The sequence below is a fragment of the Solea solea genome, chromosome 2 (genome assembly GCF_958295425.1).
Source record: "Solea solea chromosome 2, fSolSol10.1, whole genome shotgun sequence".
Classification (NCBI taxonomy): domain Eukaryota; kingdom Metazoa; phylum Chordata; class Actinopteri; order Pleuronectiformes; family Soleidae; genus Solea; species Solea solea.
In genome coordinates, this window is record NC_081135.1 from 107,352 (window position 1) to 124,175 (window position 16,824).

Here is a 16,824-nt window from a genome sequence, read left to right on the forward strand (position 1 = left end):
ATCATCATCACCACCACCATCTTCATCGCCATCGTCACCTTCATCATCACCATCATCATCATCTTCATCACCATCATCATCATCACCTTCATCATCATCATCACCATCATCTTCATCACCATCATCTTCATCGCCATCGTCACCTTCATCATCACCATCATCATCATCTTCATCACCATCGTCACCTTCATCATCACCATCATCATCATCTTCATCACCATCATCATCTTCATCATCACCATCATCATCATCTAACCCAGCTCTGTGAGCTACATGCTAACATTAGCATTCCTAAAGCTCTGTGGTCTACATGCTAAACTTAGCATTCCTAAAGCTCTGTGAGCTACATGCTATCATCAGTGTTCCTAAAGCTCTGTGAGCTACATGCTAACATCAGCATTCCTAAAGCTCTGTGAGCTACATGCTAACATTAGCATTAGTCTGACAAGGACTCAACATGACACTAACCACAGAGCTTTAGCGAGATGCTAGTTAACTTGGTTAAAGATTCATCCTTTCATCTTTAAAGACTTCACAAATACATCAAATTCTAACTGAAAACAATCAAAGGATTCTTTCCTCAAGCTCCTCCCAGTGGGCATGGTCTTTCAGATTCTCTAAGCCTGCACTCTCAGTGATTTTGTTATTTACCGCTGCTGCTGTGGGTGAGTTCACACTGCTCTGTCTCTGACCCTCTGTCTGACCTTTGACCCTCTGTCTCTCAGACCCTCTGTGTCTAATCCTCTGTCTGACCTTTGACCCTCTGTGTCTGAACTCTGCAGGTTGTGTGTGAGTCGTGTTGAGGAGAAAATGAAGCGCTCCCTGGTGATCTGTTTGCTCGTGTGCTCTGCTCTGATTGGCCTGGGTAAGTTTGATCACTGATCAATAACTTATCAATAACATCATTGATCATCAAAAGCAGCAGAAAAACAAGTGATTGATCATTGATGGATTATTGATCTGAACATTTTTCTGTGAGTCTTGGTGTCGACTGACGACGTCTCCATTGTTGTGTGTGTGGGTCGTGGTGGTGGGAGGGGTTTGGGCTTGTTGCCAGGCAACAGCACTGACTGATGCTACTGTTCTCAAAACTGATTTTTTGCTAATTGAACTAAGCTAACACTCCCTGTTTCACTCTCTACGCTAAGCTAAACTGAACTAAGCTAACTCTCCCTGTTTCACTCTCTACGCTAAGCTAAACTTAACTAAGCTAACTCTCCCTGTTTCACTCTCTACGCTAAGCTAAACTGAACAAAGCTAACTCTCTCTGTTTAACTCTCTACGCTAAGCTAAACTCAACTTAGCTAACTCTACCTGTTTCACGCTCTACGCTAAGCTAAACTTAACTAAGCTTACTCTCCATGTTTCACTCTCTACGCTAAGCTAAACTTAACTAAGCTAACTCTCCCTGTTTCACTCTCTACGCTAAGCTAAACTTAACTAAGCTAACTCTCCCTGTTTCACTCTCTATGCTAAGCTAAACTGAACTAAGCTAACTCTCCCTGTTTCACTCTCTACGCTAAGCTAAACTGAACTAAGCTAACTCTCCCTGTTTCACTCTCTACCCAAAGCTAAACTGAACCAATCTAACTCTCCCTGTTTCACTCTCTATGCTAAGCATTTGCCCTTTGGTCAGCGGCAGCATCTGCTACCGGTTGAATTTGGGCCACAGGACTGTTGCAACTTGGAGTGGTGCGGCGGCCAGCTGTGCAGTACTGTTGGCATTTTGCTGGCAGTGATGTCTGAGTGGTTCTGCTCATAGCAGCACAAGAGCCAGAGTGGGAAATTTGTGCCCCTCCAGTTCACACTGAGCCTCACAGAAAGCTCCAGACACTAACATGCCCAAAGTGTCGGGGGTTTACACGCAGCAGCGTCAGCTCCGCCCCTCAGAGTTACTCTTCATCACACGTGAACAGTGATGATTCACAACAAACATCATATCATTTACAAACTGCAAGAAACATGTTTTATGAGCTGAAAAAGGGAAGTCTGAGGTCCGACCCGCCTCATTTGCAGATTTTTTTCGACCGAACCCAGACAAACCAGCGGCTCCGGTCGGGTTTGTCCAACCTGTTGATAACTCTACTCTATGCTAAGATAATCCAAACTTTTCCTGTTTCCTCCTGAGCTTAAATTGACAGACAACAGGTTTCCTGTTAACAGTCTACATCAGGGGTGGCCAAACACTCAGAGACGAAGAGCCACATTTTTTTATGGTGTTACTGCAAAGAGCCACACGGGCACACATGAACATCTCCCCATCCCTTCCTCTCACTCTCTCTCTGTCTCTCTGTCTCTCCCTCACACACACACAGACACAGACCTCTACTGTGTCAGATCTACTGTAAATGTCACACACCAACGACATGACAGAATGGCCTGTCATTTCGTTCATCAAAAAATATAAAGTCTCCCACTCTGTTAAAAACGTCTTGGTCATCTTCGTATTTTCGTTTTGCTGAGTGAACTTGACACAAATTGTTTACTCAACAATGAGGTTTTCCCTCGCGCATGTGCGTGTTTGATATTGAACTAAGGCGAACATGCGTACACATATACATGCAAGAGCCGCATGAAGCTAGGCAAAGAGCCGCATAAGGCTCGGGAGCCACGGGTTGGCCAGGCCTGGTCTACATGCTAAGTTACATTAGCCGGCTGACTCTGACTTCCTATGTTTCAGGATCAGCCATTCGTTGTTACAGCTGTAAAGATTACACCGGCAGCTGTACCAAACAACGAGACTGTAGCTCTGACGATGCTTGTCTGACACTCAATGAGAGGGGTAAGGCTTCACCTGTATACCTGTTATTCACCTGTACTACACCTGTACTACACCTGTGTACTGTTATTCACCTGTACTACACCTGTACTACACCTGTTTACTACACCTGTGTACTGTTATTCACCTGTACTACACCTGTATACCTGTTATTCACCTGTGTACTGTTATTCACCTGTACTACACCTGTACTACACCTGTGTACTGTTATTCACCTGTACTACACCTGTGTACTGTTATTCACCTGTACTACACCTGTATACCTGTACTACACCTGTGTACTGTTATTCACCTGTACTACACCTGTGTACTGTTATTCACCTGCACTACACCGGTGTACTTCTATTCACCTGTACTACACCTGTGTACTTGTATTCACCTATACTACACCTGTGTACTTCTACTCACCTGTACTACACCTGTGTACTGTAGTGTACCTGTAGTACACCTGTAGTGTACCTGTAGTACACCTGTAGTACACCTGTAGTAGTAGCTGAGCGTTGTTGTGTTGCATCTCTGCAGGTGGGATGACGTACCGTCAGTGTCTGAAGTACTCGGACTGTGACTACAGGCGCCTCAGTCTGATGTTCCAGAATGTAAGAACACAGGAAGTGAATTTTCAAAATAAAAGTCACTAGTTGTGTTAAAAGTGCAAAATGTCATGTAAACATAGCTGTATTCACTCATTCACAGGTGAACAGTTTCACCTTCAAATGCTGCAACTCAGACCTGTGTAACTCCGCCCGCTCCTGGGCAGCCAGCTCTGTGATTGGTCTGGTCTCTGTGATCGTCATGTGGTGGTGCATCCACTGAGGAGTTAACCCCGCCCCTATGACATGAGCAGGTTTTTTAACTGTCAGTCATCACCGATCGACTTAGTCACGTAACGAATATTAACTCCGATCATTAATGATCCGACTCTGAGACAGAAGAAGACGAAGTAAACTGACCTGACCTTAATCTTTAACCTTTCAACCTGTCCATGACCTTTAAATAAACTTTTATCTACTACACTGTTTGTCTTTGACATGTAAATAAAGTTTAATCAACTACACGTCTGTCCGTGATGTTTAAATAAAGTTTAATCAACTACAACGTATGTCTGTGATGTTTAAATAAAGTTTAATCAACTACACCGTCTGTCCCTGATGTTTAAATAAAGTTTAATCAACTACACCGTCTGTCCGTGACGTTTAAATAAAGTTCAATCAACTACACCGTCTGTCCAGGACGTTTAAATAAAGTTTAATCAACTACACCGTCTGTCTGTGAAATTTAAATCAAGTTTAATCAACTACACCATCTGTCTGTGACGTTTAAATAAAATGTATTCAACTACACCATCTTTCCGTGAGGTTTAAATAAAGTTTAATCAATTACACCGTCTGTCTGTGACATTTAAATAAAATGTATTCAACTACACCGTCTGTCCGTGACGTTTAAATAAAGTTTAATCTACTACACCGTCTGTCAGTAACGTTTAAATACATTTTAATCAACTACACCGTCTGTCCGTGACGTTTAAATAAAGTTTAATCAACTACACCGTCTGTCCGTGACATTTAAATAAAATGTATTAAACTACACCGTCTGTCTGTGACGTTTAAATAAAGTTTAATCAACTACACCGTCTGTCCGTAACGTTTAAATACATTTTAATCAACTACACCGTGTGTCCGTGACGTTTAAATAAAGTTTATTCAACTACACCGTCTGTCTGTGACGTTTAAATAAAGTTTTATCTGACTCTTTGTTTATAATTTTTTACAGTGTAGTACAGTTATATACAGTGTAATGTAAATGTTTATACATTGAACTGTTATTTTTTTTTACAGTGCATTCCTGTGCTCTGGGGAGTTTGCAGGCCACGCCCACTTCACTCGTAAAAACAAAGACACCGCTCAGCTGTGTCAGACATCACTGGGTCACGCTTTCCATTTAAAAAGACAGCAAACCGGAAGCTAGATTTTTTTAAATATCTCAATACTTTTTTAAATTAAAAAATAAAACACATATTCTGTTAAAGTTATTAACATTAAAACACGTTTCCGCTTCTTTACTTTGTGCCTGTCGGACCTCATTCTTTTATTGTGAAACGGAACCACCGGAAGTCGTACGGTTGTATCTCGCAGCTCGACAGATCGGGACTCGCGGCAGGTTTTTCACGGTCGCAGCTCGTTGATGGAGGATGACACACAAATTAAAATGATCCGATTAAAAATCTACTGCTGCTGCTGCTGACGTCATCGTGGCTCTAAAGGTAAGCGCGTGCACTCGCACCTGACACTTGATCTCCACCTGCAGCTGCTTCACATCGTTAGATAAGATCCGCTACGTCATCCCATCCAACAATAGTTACTTTTCTGACAATAAAAAAAATATATATTATTATTGTTGTTGTTTTTTACTCATTTTACAGAAAGGAAACTTCTTATATATAAAAAAAAAACATGTAATATCGATGTTTATATAAAAATGTAACAGTAATAAATGATGTAATGAGAGTTTCCTGTTCCACTGTTGTCTGTCTCAACAAAGCTTGGAGCTGTGGACACACACACACACACACACACACTTTTAAAGTGAAAAATAAAGTACATATATATATATATATAGTATATACTGACACAACCACACAGAGTTAAACTGTGTGTGTCAGTGTGTAGGTGGCGGCTGGATGGATGTTCAGAACTCCTTTGGTCAAACTGCATTTGTACCTGAAGGATATTTACAGGTGAGCACTTAGCTCCTCCCACATTGTGTTAGACCCTGCTGAAGTGATGAAGAGGAGGAGTTATTATATATTATTATTATAGCAGGGTTATTTTGTTTCAGGTAGAAAATGGCGGCAGTGGTGAAAGAAGGTGGAGTTACTAACAATACGGAAGGGTGGAACAGCTGCACACAAGGTAACCATGCTAACTCACAGGTTAACTCACAGGTTAACTTGTGTTAGCTTGCTCCGCCCCCTGCACTCAGAGCAGTGGCATGAGCTTCATCCTGATTGGCTGATGCAGTGTTGTGATGTTTCAGGAGTGGAAGGTAGGAAAGAGGAGGGCGGAGAAAGATGAGACAGTTGGACCAATGATCTTCAGTCTGGTTGAACATGAAGGGGCGGAGCTTAACGTTAAAGAGGTGTAAGTTTCCTTCTGCTTCATTTGCCAGGAAGAATCAGTGTCAATAAAGTTTTACAGCTGTGTGTGTGTGTGTGTGTGTGTGTGTAGAGAGCAGAGATGTGAGCAGTACAGTACATTCACCGAAATGATGGAAGGCGAACTCAGAGAGCTGCTGAATGTTGGACACGCCCACTGGAAACGCGGCACTGGGCGTACACATCACACACACACACGTACACACAGATCGCTGACATGGTCGTTTTTGTCATAAATGTTTCTCAGTATATTTCGGTATCTTCCTGCGACCTCTGACCTCAGCCTCAGAAGGATCTTCTGTTTCTGTTGGAAACAAACAGCAACGACAAAGGTTTATTGGGATCTTTCCCTGAGATCATCACTGTATTTATACTACTACTTATACTACTACTACTACTACTTGTACTACTAGTACTGCTTATACTATGTGTGTGTGTGTGCGCGTGTGTGTAGGCAGCAGTAGAAAAAGTCAAAGAGGTCGATCATCTTGTTTCTTCTGGAAAAATCAACACACACACACTGCAGGGTAAAATACACACACACACACACTGCAGGGTAAAATACACACACACACACACACACTGCAGGGTATAATACACACACACACACTGCAGGGTAAAATACACACACACACACACTGCAGGGTAAAATACACACACACACACACACTGCAGGGTAAAATACACACACACACACACACTGCAGGGTATAATACACACACACACACACACTGCAGGGTAAAATACACACACACACACACTGCAGGGTAAAATACACACACACACACACACACTGCAGGGTATAATACACACACACACACACACACTGCAGGGTAAAATACACACACACACACACACACTGCAGGGTATAATACACACACACACACACTGCAGGGTAAAATACACACACACACACACACACTGCAGGGTAAAATACACACACACACACACACACTGCAGGGTATAATACACACACACACACACACTGCAGGGTATAATACACACACACACTGCAGGGTAAAATACACACACACACACTGCAGGGTAAAATACACACACACACACACTGCAGGGTATAATACACACACACACACACTGCAGGGTATAATACACACACACACACACACACACTGCAGGGTAAAATACACACACACACTACAGGGTAAAATACATACACACACACACACACACACACTGCAGGGTAAAATACACACACACACACACACTGCAGGGTAAAATACACACACACACACACACACACACACACTGCTGGGTAAAATACACACACACACACACACACTGCAGGGTATAATACACACACACACACTGCAGGGTAAAATACACACACACACACACTGCAGGGTAAAATACACACACACACACACACTGCAGGGTAAAATACACACACACACACACACTGCAGGGTATAATACACACACACACACACACTGCAGGGTAAAATACACACACACACACACTGCAGGGTAAAATACACACACACACACACACACTGCAGGGTATAATACACACACACACACACTGCAGGGTAAAATACACACGAACACTACAGGGTAAAATACATACACACACACACACACACACACACACACACACTGCAGGGTAAAATACACACACACACACACTGCAGGGTAAAATACACACACACACACACTGCAGGGTATAATACACACACACACACACACTGCAGGGTATAATACACACACACACTGCAGGGTAAAATACACACACACACACTGCAGGGTAAAATACACACACACACACACTGCAGGGTATAATACACACACACACACACTGCAGGGTATAATACACACACACACACACACACACTGCAGGGTAAAATACACACACACACTACAGGGTAAAATACATACACACACACACACACACACACTGCAGGGTAAAATACACACACACACACACACTGCAGGGTAAAATACACACACACACACACACACACACACACTGCTGGGTAAAATACACACTCACACACTTAAACTTATGAAATATGTAAAGTGTGTAACCCGACACCTCCCCCTGAATCCAGCTGAGATGAATAATTTCCATAGCAACCGTATCCATGACTACAACAGGGTGATGCAGATGTACCTGGAGCAGCAGGTGTGATGATGATGATGATGATGTCATCTCCTCTCTGCTCTTTGATTGGTCAGATAACTGATAAACTGAGAGTTGCTCTGAGTCACTTCACCACGCTGTGAGGATGATGTCATTGTTGCCATGGTTACATGTGATACTTTCAGAATAAAGTTACTAATTCATGTGATGTGATGAGTGTTTATTTGAATAATTAATCACACATTCACATTCATTGATTCACTCACTCTGATCCAATGCCATCAATTGCATCCATCATCATCTTCATCACCTTCATTATCACCATCATCACCATCATCATCATAAAATGTAGTACTATTATTATAACATTTCGTCACGTTTTGCTGTTTATTTACATTTCGTCAAAACGTGACGAAATGTTTATTTACATTTGGTCCCGTTTTGTTGTTTATTTACATTTCATCACGTTTTGTTCTTTGTTTACATTTCGTCACGATTTGTTCTTTGTTTACATTTCGTCACTGTTGTTGTTTATTTACATTTCGTCACGTTTTGTTCTTTGTTTACATTTCGTCACGATTTGTTCTTTGTTTACATTTCGTCACTGTTGTTGTTTGTTTATATTTCGTCACGTTTTGTTCTTTATTTACTTTTCGTCACGTTTTGTTGTTTGTTTACCTTTTGTCATGTTTTTCCTTTACCCCCAGAATGCATTGCGTGTTGGTCACATGGGTCACAACTTTATTGACATGTGCACTGAATGAGCAACTCCATAGTAATGAGTGGAGCCAAAGGGGCGGAGCTACATCCAGTTACATTTTTTTACATTACATGTCATTTAGCAGACGCTTTTATCCAAAGCGACTTACAAGGGAATTGAGTACCACCTGCCAGGGGTGGAGTTGAACTTGCGACCATGAAGTCTTTGCACACAGGGTCTTAACCACAGGCAGTCTTAACCACTGAGTCTTAACCACTTAACCACTGAGCCACTCCACCCCAGTTCTAATAATACATACATGACAAAACCTCACTTTGTCAAAAGTATTCATTCTTACACACACACACACGAGTCACATCTGAGCTCACACTGTCATTTCACTCACTCACAGCAACTGACACTTTAGTAAATCTGTTTCAGGGTTTGTAAAAGTGGTTTACACTTCCAGGCCACCGTATGTGAGTGTGTGTGTGTGAGAGAGAGAGATATAATGTGTGTGTGTGTGTGTCATGAGGATGAACATCATGTGATCAGCTGATTCTGTGTTAAATCACTTCATCACTTCAGCCTGAACACACACACACACACACACGGTCAGTATGTTGTCTCTTTAACTTTATTATTTTTAATGTAATAATTCTGTGTTTACTGTTAATCTAATCTAATGATAATCTAATCTAATCTAATGACAAGGATAATCTCATCAAATGTAAACTAATTTTTGCAAAAATAATTCTGTTTATTGAAGATTGTCAGAATCACAAGATCAAAACCAAGTCCTGGTCTTGTTAGGCTTGGTCTTGTTAGTTTTGGTCTTGTAAGTCTTGGTCTTATTAGTCTTGGTCTTGTTAGACTTGGTCTTGTTAGCCCTGGTCTTGTTAGCCCTGGCCTTGTTAGCCCTGGCCTTGTTAGTCTTGGTCTTGTTAGACTTGGTCTTGTTATTCCTGGTCTTGTTAGCCCTGGTCTTGTTATTATTGGTGTTGTTAGATTCGGTCTTGTTAGTCCTGGTCTTGTTAGCCCTGGTCTGGTTGGTCTTGGTCTTGTTAGTCTTGGTCTTGTTAGCCCTGGTTTTGTTAGACTCAGTCTTGTTAATCCTGGTCTTGTTAGCCCTGGTCTTGTTAGCCCTGGTCTGGTTAGTCTTGGTCTTGTTAGCCCTGGTCTTGTTAGACTTGGTCGTGTTTGCCCTGATCTTGTTAGACTTGGTCTTGTTAGTCTTGGTCTTGTTAGACTTGGTCTTGTTAGTCTTGGTCTTGTTAGACTTGGTCTTGTTAGCCCTGGTCTTGTTAGCCCTGGCCTTGTTAGTCTTGGTCTTGTTAGTCTTGGTCTTGTTAGCCCTGGTCTTGTTAGTCCTGGTCTTGTTAGCCCTGGTCTTGTTAGACTTGGTCGTGTTTGCCCTTATCTTGTTAGACTTGGTCTTGTTAGGCTTGGTCTTGTTAGACTTGATCTTGTTAGTCTTGGTCTTGTTAGACTTGGTCATGTTAGCCCTAGTCTTGTTAGTCCTGGTCTTGTTAGCCCTGGTCTTGTTAGTCTTGGTCTTGTTAGTCTTGGTCTTGTTAGCCCTGGTCTTGTTAGCCCTGGTCTTGTTAGTCTTGGTCTTGTTAGCCCTGGTCTTGTTAGTCTTGGTCTTGTTAGACTCGGTCTTGTTAATCCTGGTCTTGTGAGCCCTGGTCTGGTTAGTCTTGGTCTTGTTAGCCCTGGTCTAGTTAGACTTGGTCTTGTTAGACTTGGTCTTGTTAGTCTTGGTCTTGTTAGTCTTGGTCTGGTTAGACTTGGTCTTGTTCGCCCTGGTCTTGTTAGTCTTGGTCTTGTTCACCCTGGCCTTGTTAGTCTTGGTCTTGTTCGCCCTGGCCTTGTTAGTCTTGGTCTTGTTCACCCTGGCCTCGTTAGTCTTGGTCATGTTCGCCCTGGTCTTGTTAGTCTTGGTCTTGTTCACCCTGGCCTTGTTAGTCTTGGTCTTGTTCGCCCTGGCCTTGTTAGTCTTGGTCTTGTTAGTCTTGGTCTTGTTAGCCATGGTCTTGTTAGTCCTGGTCTTGTTAGCCCTGGTCTTGTTAGTCTTGGTCTTGTTAGATTCGGTCTTGTTAGTCCTGCTCTTGTTAGCCCTAGTCTGGTTAGTCTTGGTCTTGTTAGTCCTGGTCTTGTCAGTCTTGGTCTTGTTAGTCTTGGTCTTGTTAGCCCTGGTCTTGTTAGCCCTGGTCTTGTTAGTCTTGGTCTTGTTAGACTCGTCTTGTTAGCCCTGGTCTGGTTAGTCCTGGAAAGTTATCATCATAGTTTCAGAGGACAGAGACAGGACACAGGACAGAGGGATGCAGTGCTGTCTCTGCTGTGAAGGACAAATGTGTCTGTTGTGATTTCAGCATCATGGACAGAAAGCTGGACCTGTCTCGTCTGACGGACGATGAAGCCAAACACGTGTGGGACGTGATTCAGCGAGATTTTAACCTGCGCAAGAAAGAGGAGGAGAGACTTGGGTAAACGCCTTTATTCACCTGCTGAAGCTCCGCCTCTTCCACTGTACTGTGGTGTGGTGTGTGTGTGTGTGTGTGTGAAAGACGTCATTGTTGTACATTGCAGGAAACTGGAAGTTCACAAAAGCTCCAGTGTTTTCACTGAGGACTCAAACTCCCATCAGCCCCGGGGGCAGAGTCATGAGTCACATATCAGCTGCAGACACAGATTAAACCTCATAATCTGAGAGTGACAACAGTCATGTGACAAGTCCTGCCCCTTCACCCTCCCCCTTTGATCACATGTTTTGTTGTTTACGCTTTTTGTGACCATGAAGTGACTCTGAATAACGTGTGTGTGTGTCACTGACTCATGTGTTCATGTGTTCATCCAGAGATTTAAAGACAAAGATAGAGAAGGAGGACACGAAGCGCGAGCTGCTGACGGTTCAGAGTAAACTGTCGGCGTGTGCGTGCGTGTGTTGTCTTCAGCCCTTTAAGTTCCTGCTCAACAGTAAGCGCTTGTGTCTGGACTGTCACATGTTCACCTGTAAAACCTGCAGCCGCTACAACAAGAAGGAGCACGGCTGGGTGTGTGACAACTGCCGCATGACCAGGTGAGACTCACCACAGGTGACACAGCTCAGACTCCGTCCACACTCTGTATCATGTCTTCACGTGTGTGTGTGTGTGCGTGTGCGTGTGCGCGTGTGCATTCAGAGTGTTGAAGATCGGCACTGCAGGCTGGTACCATGACAACGTCAGGAACAGGTTCAAACGCTTTGGCAGTGCAAAGGTCATGAGGTCACTGTACAAGAGGCTCAACGGAGAGGGTGAGTCATCGTGAGACTACGACTGTGCGACTACGACTGTGCGACTACGACTGTGCAACTACAACTGTGCGCCCACAACTGTGCGACCACGGCTGTGCGACCACGACTGTGTGACTACGACTATACTACTGTACAACTGTACGACTGTACGACTGTGCAACTCTGCGACTATACTCTGTGACTGCGACTGTGCGACTACGACTGTGCAACTACAACTGTGTGACTACGACTGTGCAACTACGACTGGACTGTGCAACTACGACTGGACTGTGTGACAACGACTGTACGACTGTGCAACTACGACTGGACTGTGTGACTACGACTGTACGACTACGACCGTGCAACTGCAACTGTGTGACTACGACTGTACAACTATGATTGTACGACTACGACTGTGCGACTACGACTGTGCGACTACAACTGTGCGACTACGACTGTGCAACTACGACTATACGACTACGACTACGACTGTACGACTACAACTATACAGCTACGACTGTGCGACTACGACTATAAGACTGTGCGACTGAAACTGTACAACTGTAGACTCAAACTGGAAACTAACATAACCCTTACCCTCACTAAATGTTGTGTGTCAGGTGGTCGTGACGACGACACTCAGAGTATGCCTGACGTGCGGAACTGTGAGTCATCAATAAACACTGTGTTTGTTTGTCTGTGATTATTGATGAATGATGATTAATGAATGACTCCTTTGTCTCTGCAGACATGTACAACGCTAACGAGGACGAGCACGGAGACGTCGAGGCTCAGCGATACAAAGGGGTAAAGACGTAGAAAGTCATGTGACTGAGTCACGTGACATCTCGGTCACTTCCTGTTTGTGTTTGTTTCAGATGAGGAAGAGTAAACGACTGTTGTCAGTTCATCCTCTTGACTTTGACCCAGAAGAATATTCCTCTCACTCGCGACGAGCCTCTATACAGGTGGCCGACGCCCCCTCATTATCATATTTACTCATATGTATGTGTCTTTGTCACCTGACACATCACATGACACATGATATTATCACATGACAGATGCAGGAGGATCGTTTTTACAGGAATGATGTGGATTATGACGTTTACACCCAACGCATGAACCGCAGGAAGAGTCTGGACCGCTACGCCATGAGGCCCGGTCAGTACTACAGCAGTACTACTACAATACTACTGCAGTACTACTGCAATACTACTACTACAGTACTGATACTACTGCAGTACTACTACAATACTACTACTACTGCAGTACTACTACAATATTACTACTACAGTACTACTGCAGTACTATTACAATACTACCACTACAGTACTGATACTACTGCAAACACAGGTATTATTGGGTAGTACACCCAATAATACCTGTGTTTGTTTACTTGAAGACCTGTGTGTTTGTTTACTTGTTGACCTGTGTTTCTTTACTTGTCGACCTGTGTTTGTTTACTTGTCGACCTGTGGTCAGAGGAGTACGTCGACAGCCGGATGGTTCGGACTCGCTCTCTCTCTAAGATCAGTTCTTCGGTTGCTCGGCAACAGTACGTGGACACGTCTGACGAGGACGAGTTCCCACGGTATCCACTCGTCTACCAACCACCGCCACACCGTCGCCGGAACAGCAGGACGTCTTCTCAGGAGAATCTGGGACAAGCTCCACCTGTAAGAGTAAGCAGCCAATCACTGTTTGAAGCTAACGATGCTAACAATGCTAACAGTCACATGGTGTTCTAGATCAATGAGCTGAACAAACGTATGTTGGCCATCGAGAGTCTGCTGAGTCGTCTGGAGGAGAAGATGACACCAGGTGATGAGGTGAGATAAGCCCCACCTCCACACGTGTCCACACATGTCCACACGTGTCCACGCATGTCCACACTCTCTGTGTACGTCCTTCAGGCGTTGACGCCGTCGGCTCAGAACGAGGAGGAAAAGCTGAGGAGGAAACTGAGCGAGTTAGCGGGAAACCTGAGTGATAAAGGCGTGTCTTCAGAGGACGAGGGCGGGAAGAAGACGTCTGTGGAGAAAGGTCCAGGACCAGTGGTCACTCTGGACTCTCTAAAGGACAAAGAGCTGAGCTCGTCCAGTGACGAGGTGCCCACCGAGGCTCAGAAGGTGGGTCACAGGTCAGAGGTCAAGGTTGCTGAAGTCACTCAACTGTCTCACACTGATTTCTCTAACATAAACAATCAGAGGGCAGTTAGCCTTTAGCTGCAGTTAGCCTTTAGCTGCTAACGTGTGTCCTCTACATGACTTTCAGAGATCCAGTGCCTCCGCCCTCTGTGACCTCACCACTGAGGTCCTCAGAACCATTAACGCCACAGAAAACGCCATGGTCGCGTTCGGCCTCTCTGAACCGAGCCCACGCTCAAACATAGGGGGCGCTGATGTAAAGCAAGTGGACGATGCGTTCAGGGAACTTGAGAAAAACGTAAGATGTAATGTAATGCTCCGTAAACCCCGCCCCCATCCTTTACCTCTGTGTCTAAGGGTCACACTGAGCCCCGCCCCCTGCCCTGTCCATAGCATGACATCATGTCTGGACTGGCTTTAACTGTCCAAGCTGCCACCACACGCAACACCAGCAGAGGGCGCTCTTCTAATAATCTGATGACATCATCATGTCAAAGTCTGTGCTCATTAGCAGTGTTGTTAGCTGTGTTGTGGAGCTGCATTAGCGCCCCCCCCCCCCATGTGACTGAGGTGTGTTTCTCTGCTCACCTGCACAGGTGTACATCACCACAGGTCAATCGTACGAACTAGAGAGCAAACTTCATAAACTGGAGCAAAATGCCATGAACCGCAGTTGATGTTAGCAGCGTCGTTAGCAGTGATGTTAGCTATGCTGTTAGCAGCATCAGTAGCAGTGTGGTTAGCAGCATTATTAGCAGCCTCATTAGCAGGGTTGTTTGAAGTGATGTTAGCTGTGTTGTGAAGCTGCATTGCTAGCAGTGTTGTTTGAAGTGATGTTAGCTGTGTTGTTAGCAGTGTTGTGATGCTGCATTGTTAGCAGCATTATAAGCAGGGTTGTTAGCAGTGTTGTTTGAAGTGATGTTAGCTGTGTTGTTAGCAGTGATGTTAGCAGTGTTGTGGAGCTGCATTGTTAGCAGTGTTGTTAGCAGCCTCATTAGCAGGGTTGTTTGAAGTGATGTTAGCTGTGTTGTTAGCAGTGTTGTTCGAAGTGATGTTAGCTGTGTTGTTAGCAGTGTTGTGGCGCTGCATTTTTAGCAGTGATGTTAGCAGTGATGTTAGCAGTGTTGTGGAGCTGCATTAGCACCCCCCTCATGTGACTGAGGTGTGTTTCTCTGCTCACCTGCACAGGTGTACGTCACCACAGGTCAATCGTACGAACTAGAGAGCAAACTTCGTAAACTGGAGCAAAATGCCAGGAACCGCTTTGGAGGGACGACGGACTCTGAGCTGTCGGAGCTGGAGGACGTGGTGGCGCTGACGGCCGCCAGAGTCCAGAGTGCTGAGAGCGAGGTCAAAGGTCATCTTATATATGAGTAGATTTGTGTATGTGTTATAAATGTAAACATTAAAGTTGTGTGTTTCTTTCCTGCAGGTTTCTGACATAGAGAGTAAACTCGCTGCTCTCAGTGCTGCAGGCTCCAAGAAGAAGGCGTGTTTGTTTGTTTACGTTCAAAAATAACATTTAATAACTCAGATGTTACAAAATAACATGGTTTGATTTAAACTTTATATTCCTGCAGGTTTCTGTGTCTCAGAGGAAAAAGTCCACACAGGATTTACTGAGTAAGATTATTGACATCATGAAAAAGGAACAAACCAAAAACTTTATTGACATTTGCTTTTCTGACAGAAACTAATGGAGCTCAGTGGAAGAACAACATGTACTGAACCAAAGACCCAGGAACCTGAGACCAGAGAGCCGGACAACCTGAGACCAAAGACCCAGAAACCTGAGACCAGAGAGCCGGACAACCTGAGACCAAAGACCCAGAAACCTGAGACCAGATAGCCAGACAACCTGAGACCAAAGACCCAGAAACCTGAGACCAGAGACCTAGAAGCCTGAGACCAGAGAGCCGGACAACCTGAGACCAGAGACCCAGAAACCTGAGACCAGAGAGCCGGACAACCTGAGACCAAATACCCAGAAACCTGAGACCAAAGACCTGGAAACCTGAGACCAGAGACCCAGAAACCTTAGACCAGAGAGCCGGACAACCTGAGACCAAAGACCCAGAAACCTGAGACCAGAGACCCAGAAACCTGAGACCAGAGACCCAGAAACCTTAGACCAGGGAGCTGGACAACCTGAGACCAGAGACTCAAAAACCCAAGACATTAACAGACCATAACCCTTAAGTCAAACATCAAGAGAACCTGAAACTTGAGGCTCAAAAATCCTGAGACCCTACCATTCAAACCAAGAATCAAAGTTAATTTAGTTAATCCAGAGTTGTAGTTAATCCAGAGGTTTAGTTAGACCAGGTTTAGTTAATACAGAGGTGTTTAAATGTTTAAAATGAATATTATATCGTTTATTTAAAAAACTAATTTCATCAAAGTAAAAAATCTGTTTATTAAACTTGAATAAAAACATACATGTATTGATTATTGATTATAGGCTGGATGTTATTGATCATTATTTAGTTTATTTGACTTATTGATTGGAAATGGAATTTAAATTGATGATCACTGATCATTTGTCTGACACTGTTTGGAATCAGATCAATAAACTATTAAAATAATTGATTATGTCTAATTTATTGATCCTGTAACATCTCTCTCTCTCTCTCACACACACACACACACACACACACACACGTGTTTCAAATT

The 16,824-nt window shown here is 43.9% G+C and overlaps 2 protein-coding genes across 8 annotated transcripts; both read left to right on the top strand.

Annotated features, from left to right (window-relative positions):
• Positions 1-661: 661 nt before the first annotated feature.
• On the top strand, positions 662-3,914 carry LOC131445004 (CD59 molecule (CD59 blood group)). Its single transcript, XM_058615765.1, has 4 exons — positions 662-865; positions 2,681-2,782; positions 3,302-3,375; positions 3,473-3,914. The coding sequence occupies exons 1-4, from the start codon at positions 811-813 to the stop codon at positions 3,590-3,592; spliced, it is 351 nt and encodes a 116-aa protein (XP_058471748.1). The 5' UTR covers positions 662-810; the 3' UTR covers positions 3,593-3,914.
• A 619-nt stretch (positions 3,915-4,533) lies between these two features.
• On the top strand, positions 4,534-16,740 carry mlpha (melanophilin a). 7 transcript variants are annotated; one of them, XM_058623215.1, is made up of 19 exons: positions 4,534-5,039; positions 5,439-5,513; positions 5,615-5,688; positions 5,813-5,916; positions 11,103-11,216; positions 11,588-11,809; positions 11,913-12,025; positions 12,625-12,669; positions 12,753-12,811; positions 12,883-12,972; positions 13,066-13,165; positions 13,487-13,680; positions 13,753-13,833; positions 13,918-14,133; positions 14,279-14,449; positions 15,340-15,501; positions 15,584-15,640; positions 15,732-15,774; positions 15,842-16,740. In XM_058623215.1, exons 4-19 carry the CDS (start codon positions 5,864-5,866, stop codon positions 15,877-15,879), a joined length of 1,758 nt encoding a protein of 585 aa, XP_058479198.1. In that variant the 5' UTR covers positions 4,534-5,039; positions 5,439-5,513; positions 5,615-5,688; positions 5,813-5,863; the 3' UTR covers positions 15,880-16,740. The 7 variants fall into 7 exon arrangements, with proteins under 7 accessions (XP_058479198.1, XP_058479199.1, XP_058479202.1 ...); XM_058623216.1 differs by lacking the exons at positions 5,439-5,513; positions 5,615-5,688; positions 5,813-5,916; XM_058623214.1 differs by lacking the exons at positions 4,534-5,039; positions 5,439-5,513; positions 5,615-5,688 and having other exon boundaries at positions 5,755-5,916.
• Positions 16,741-16,824: the final 84 nt, after the last annotated feature.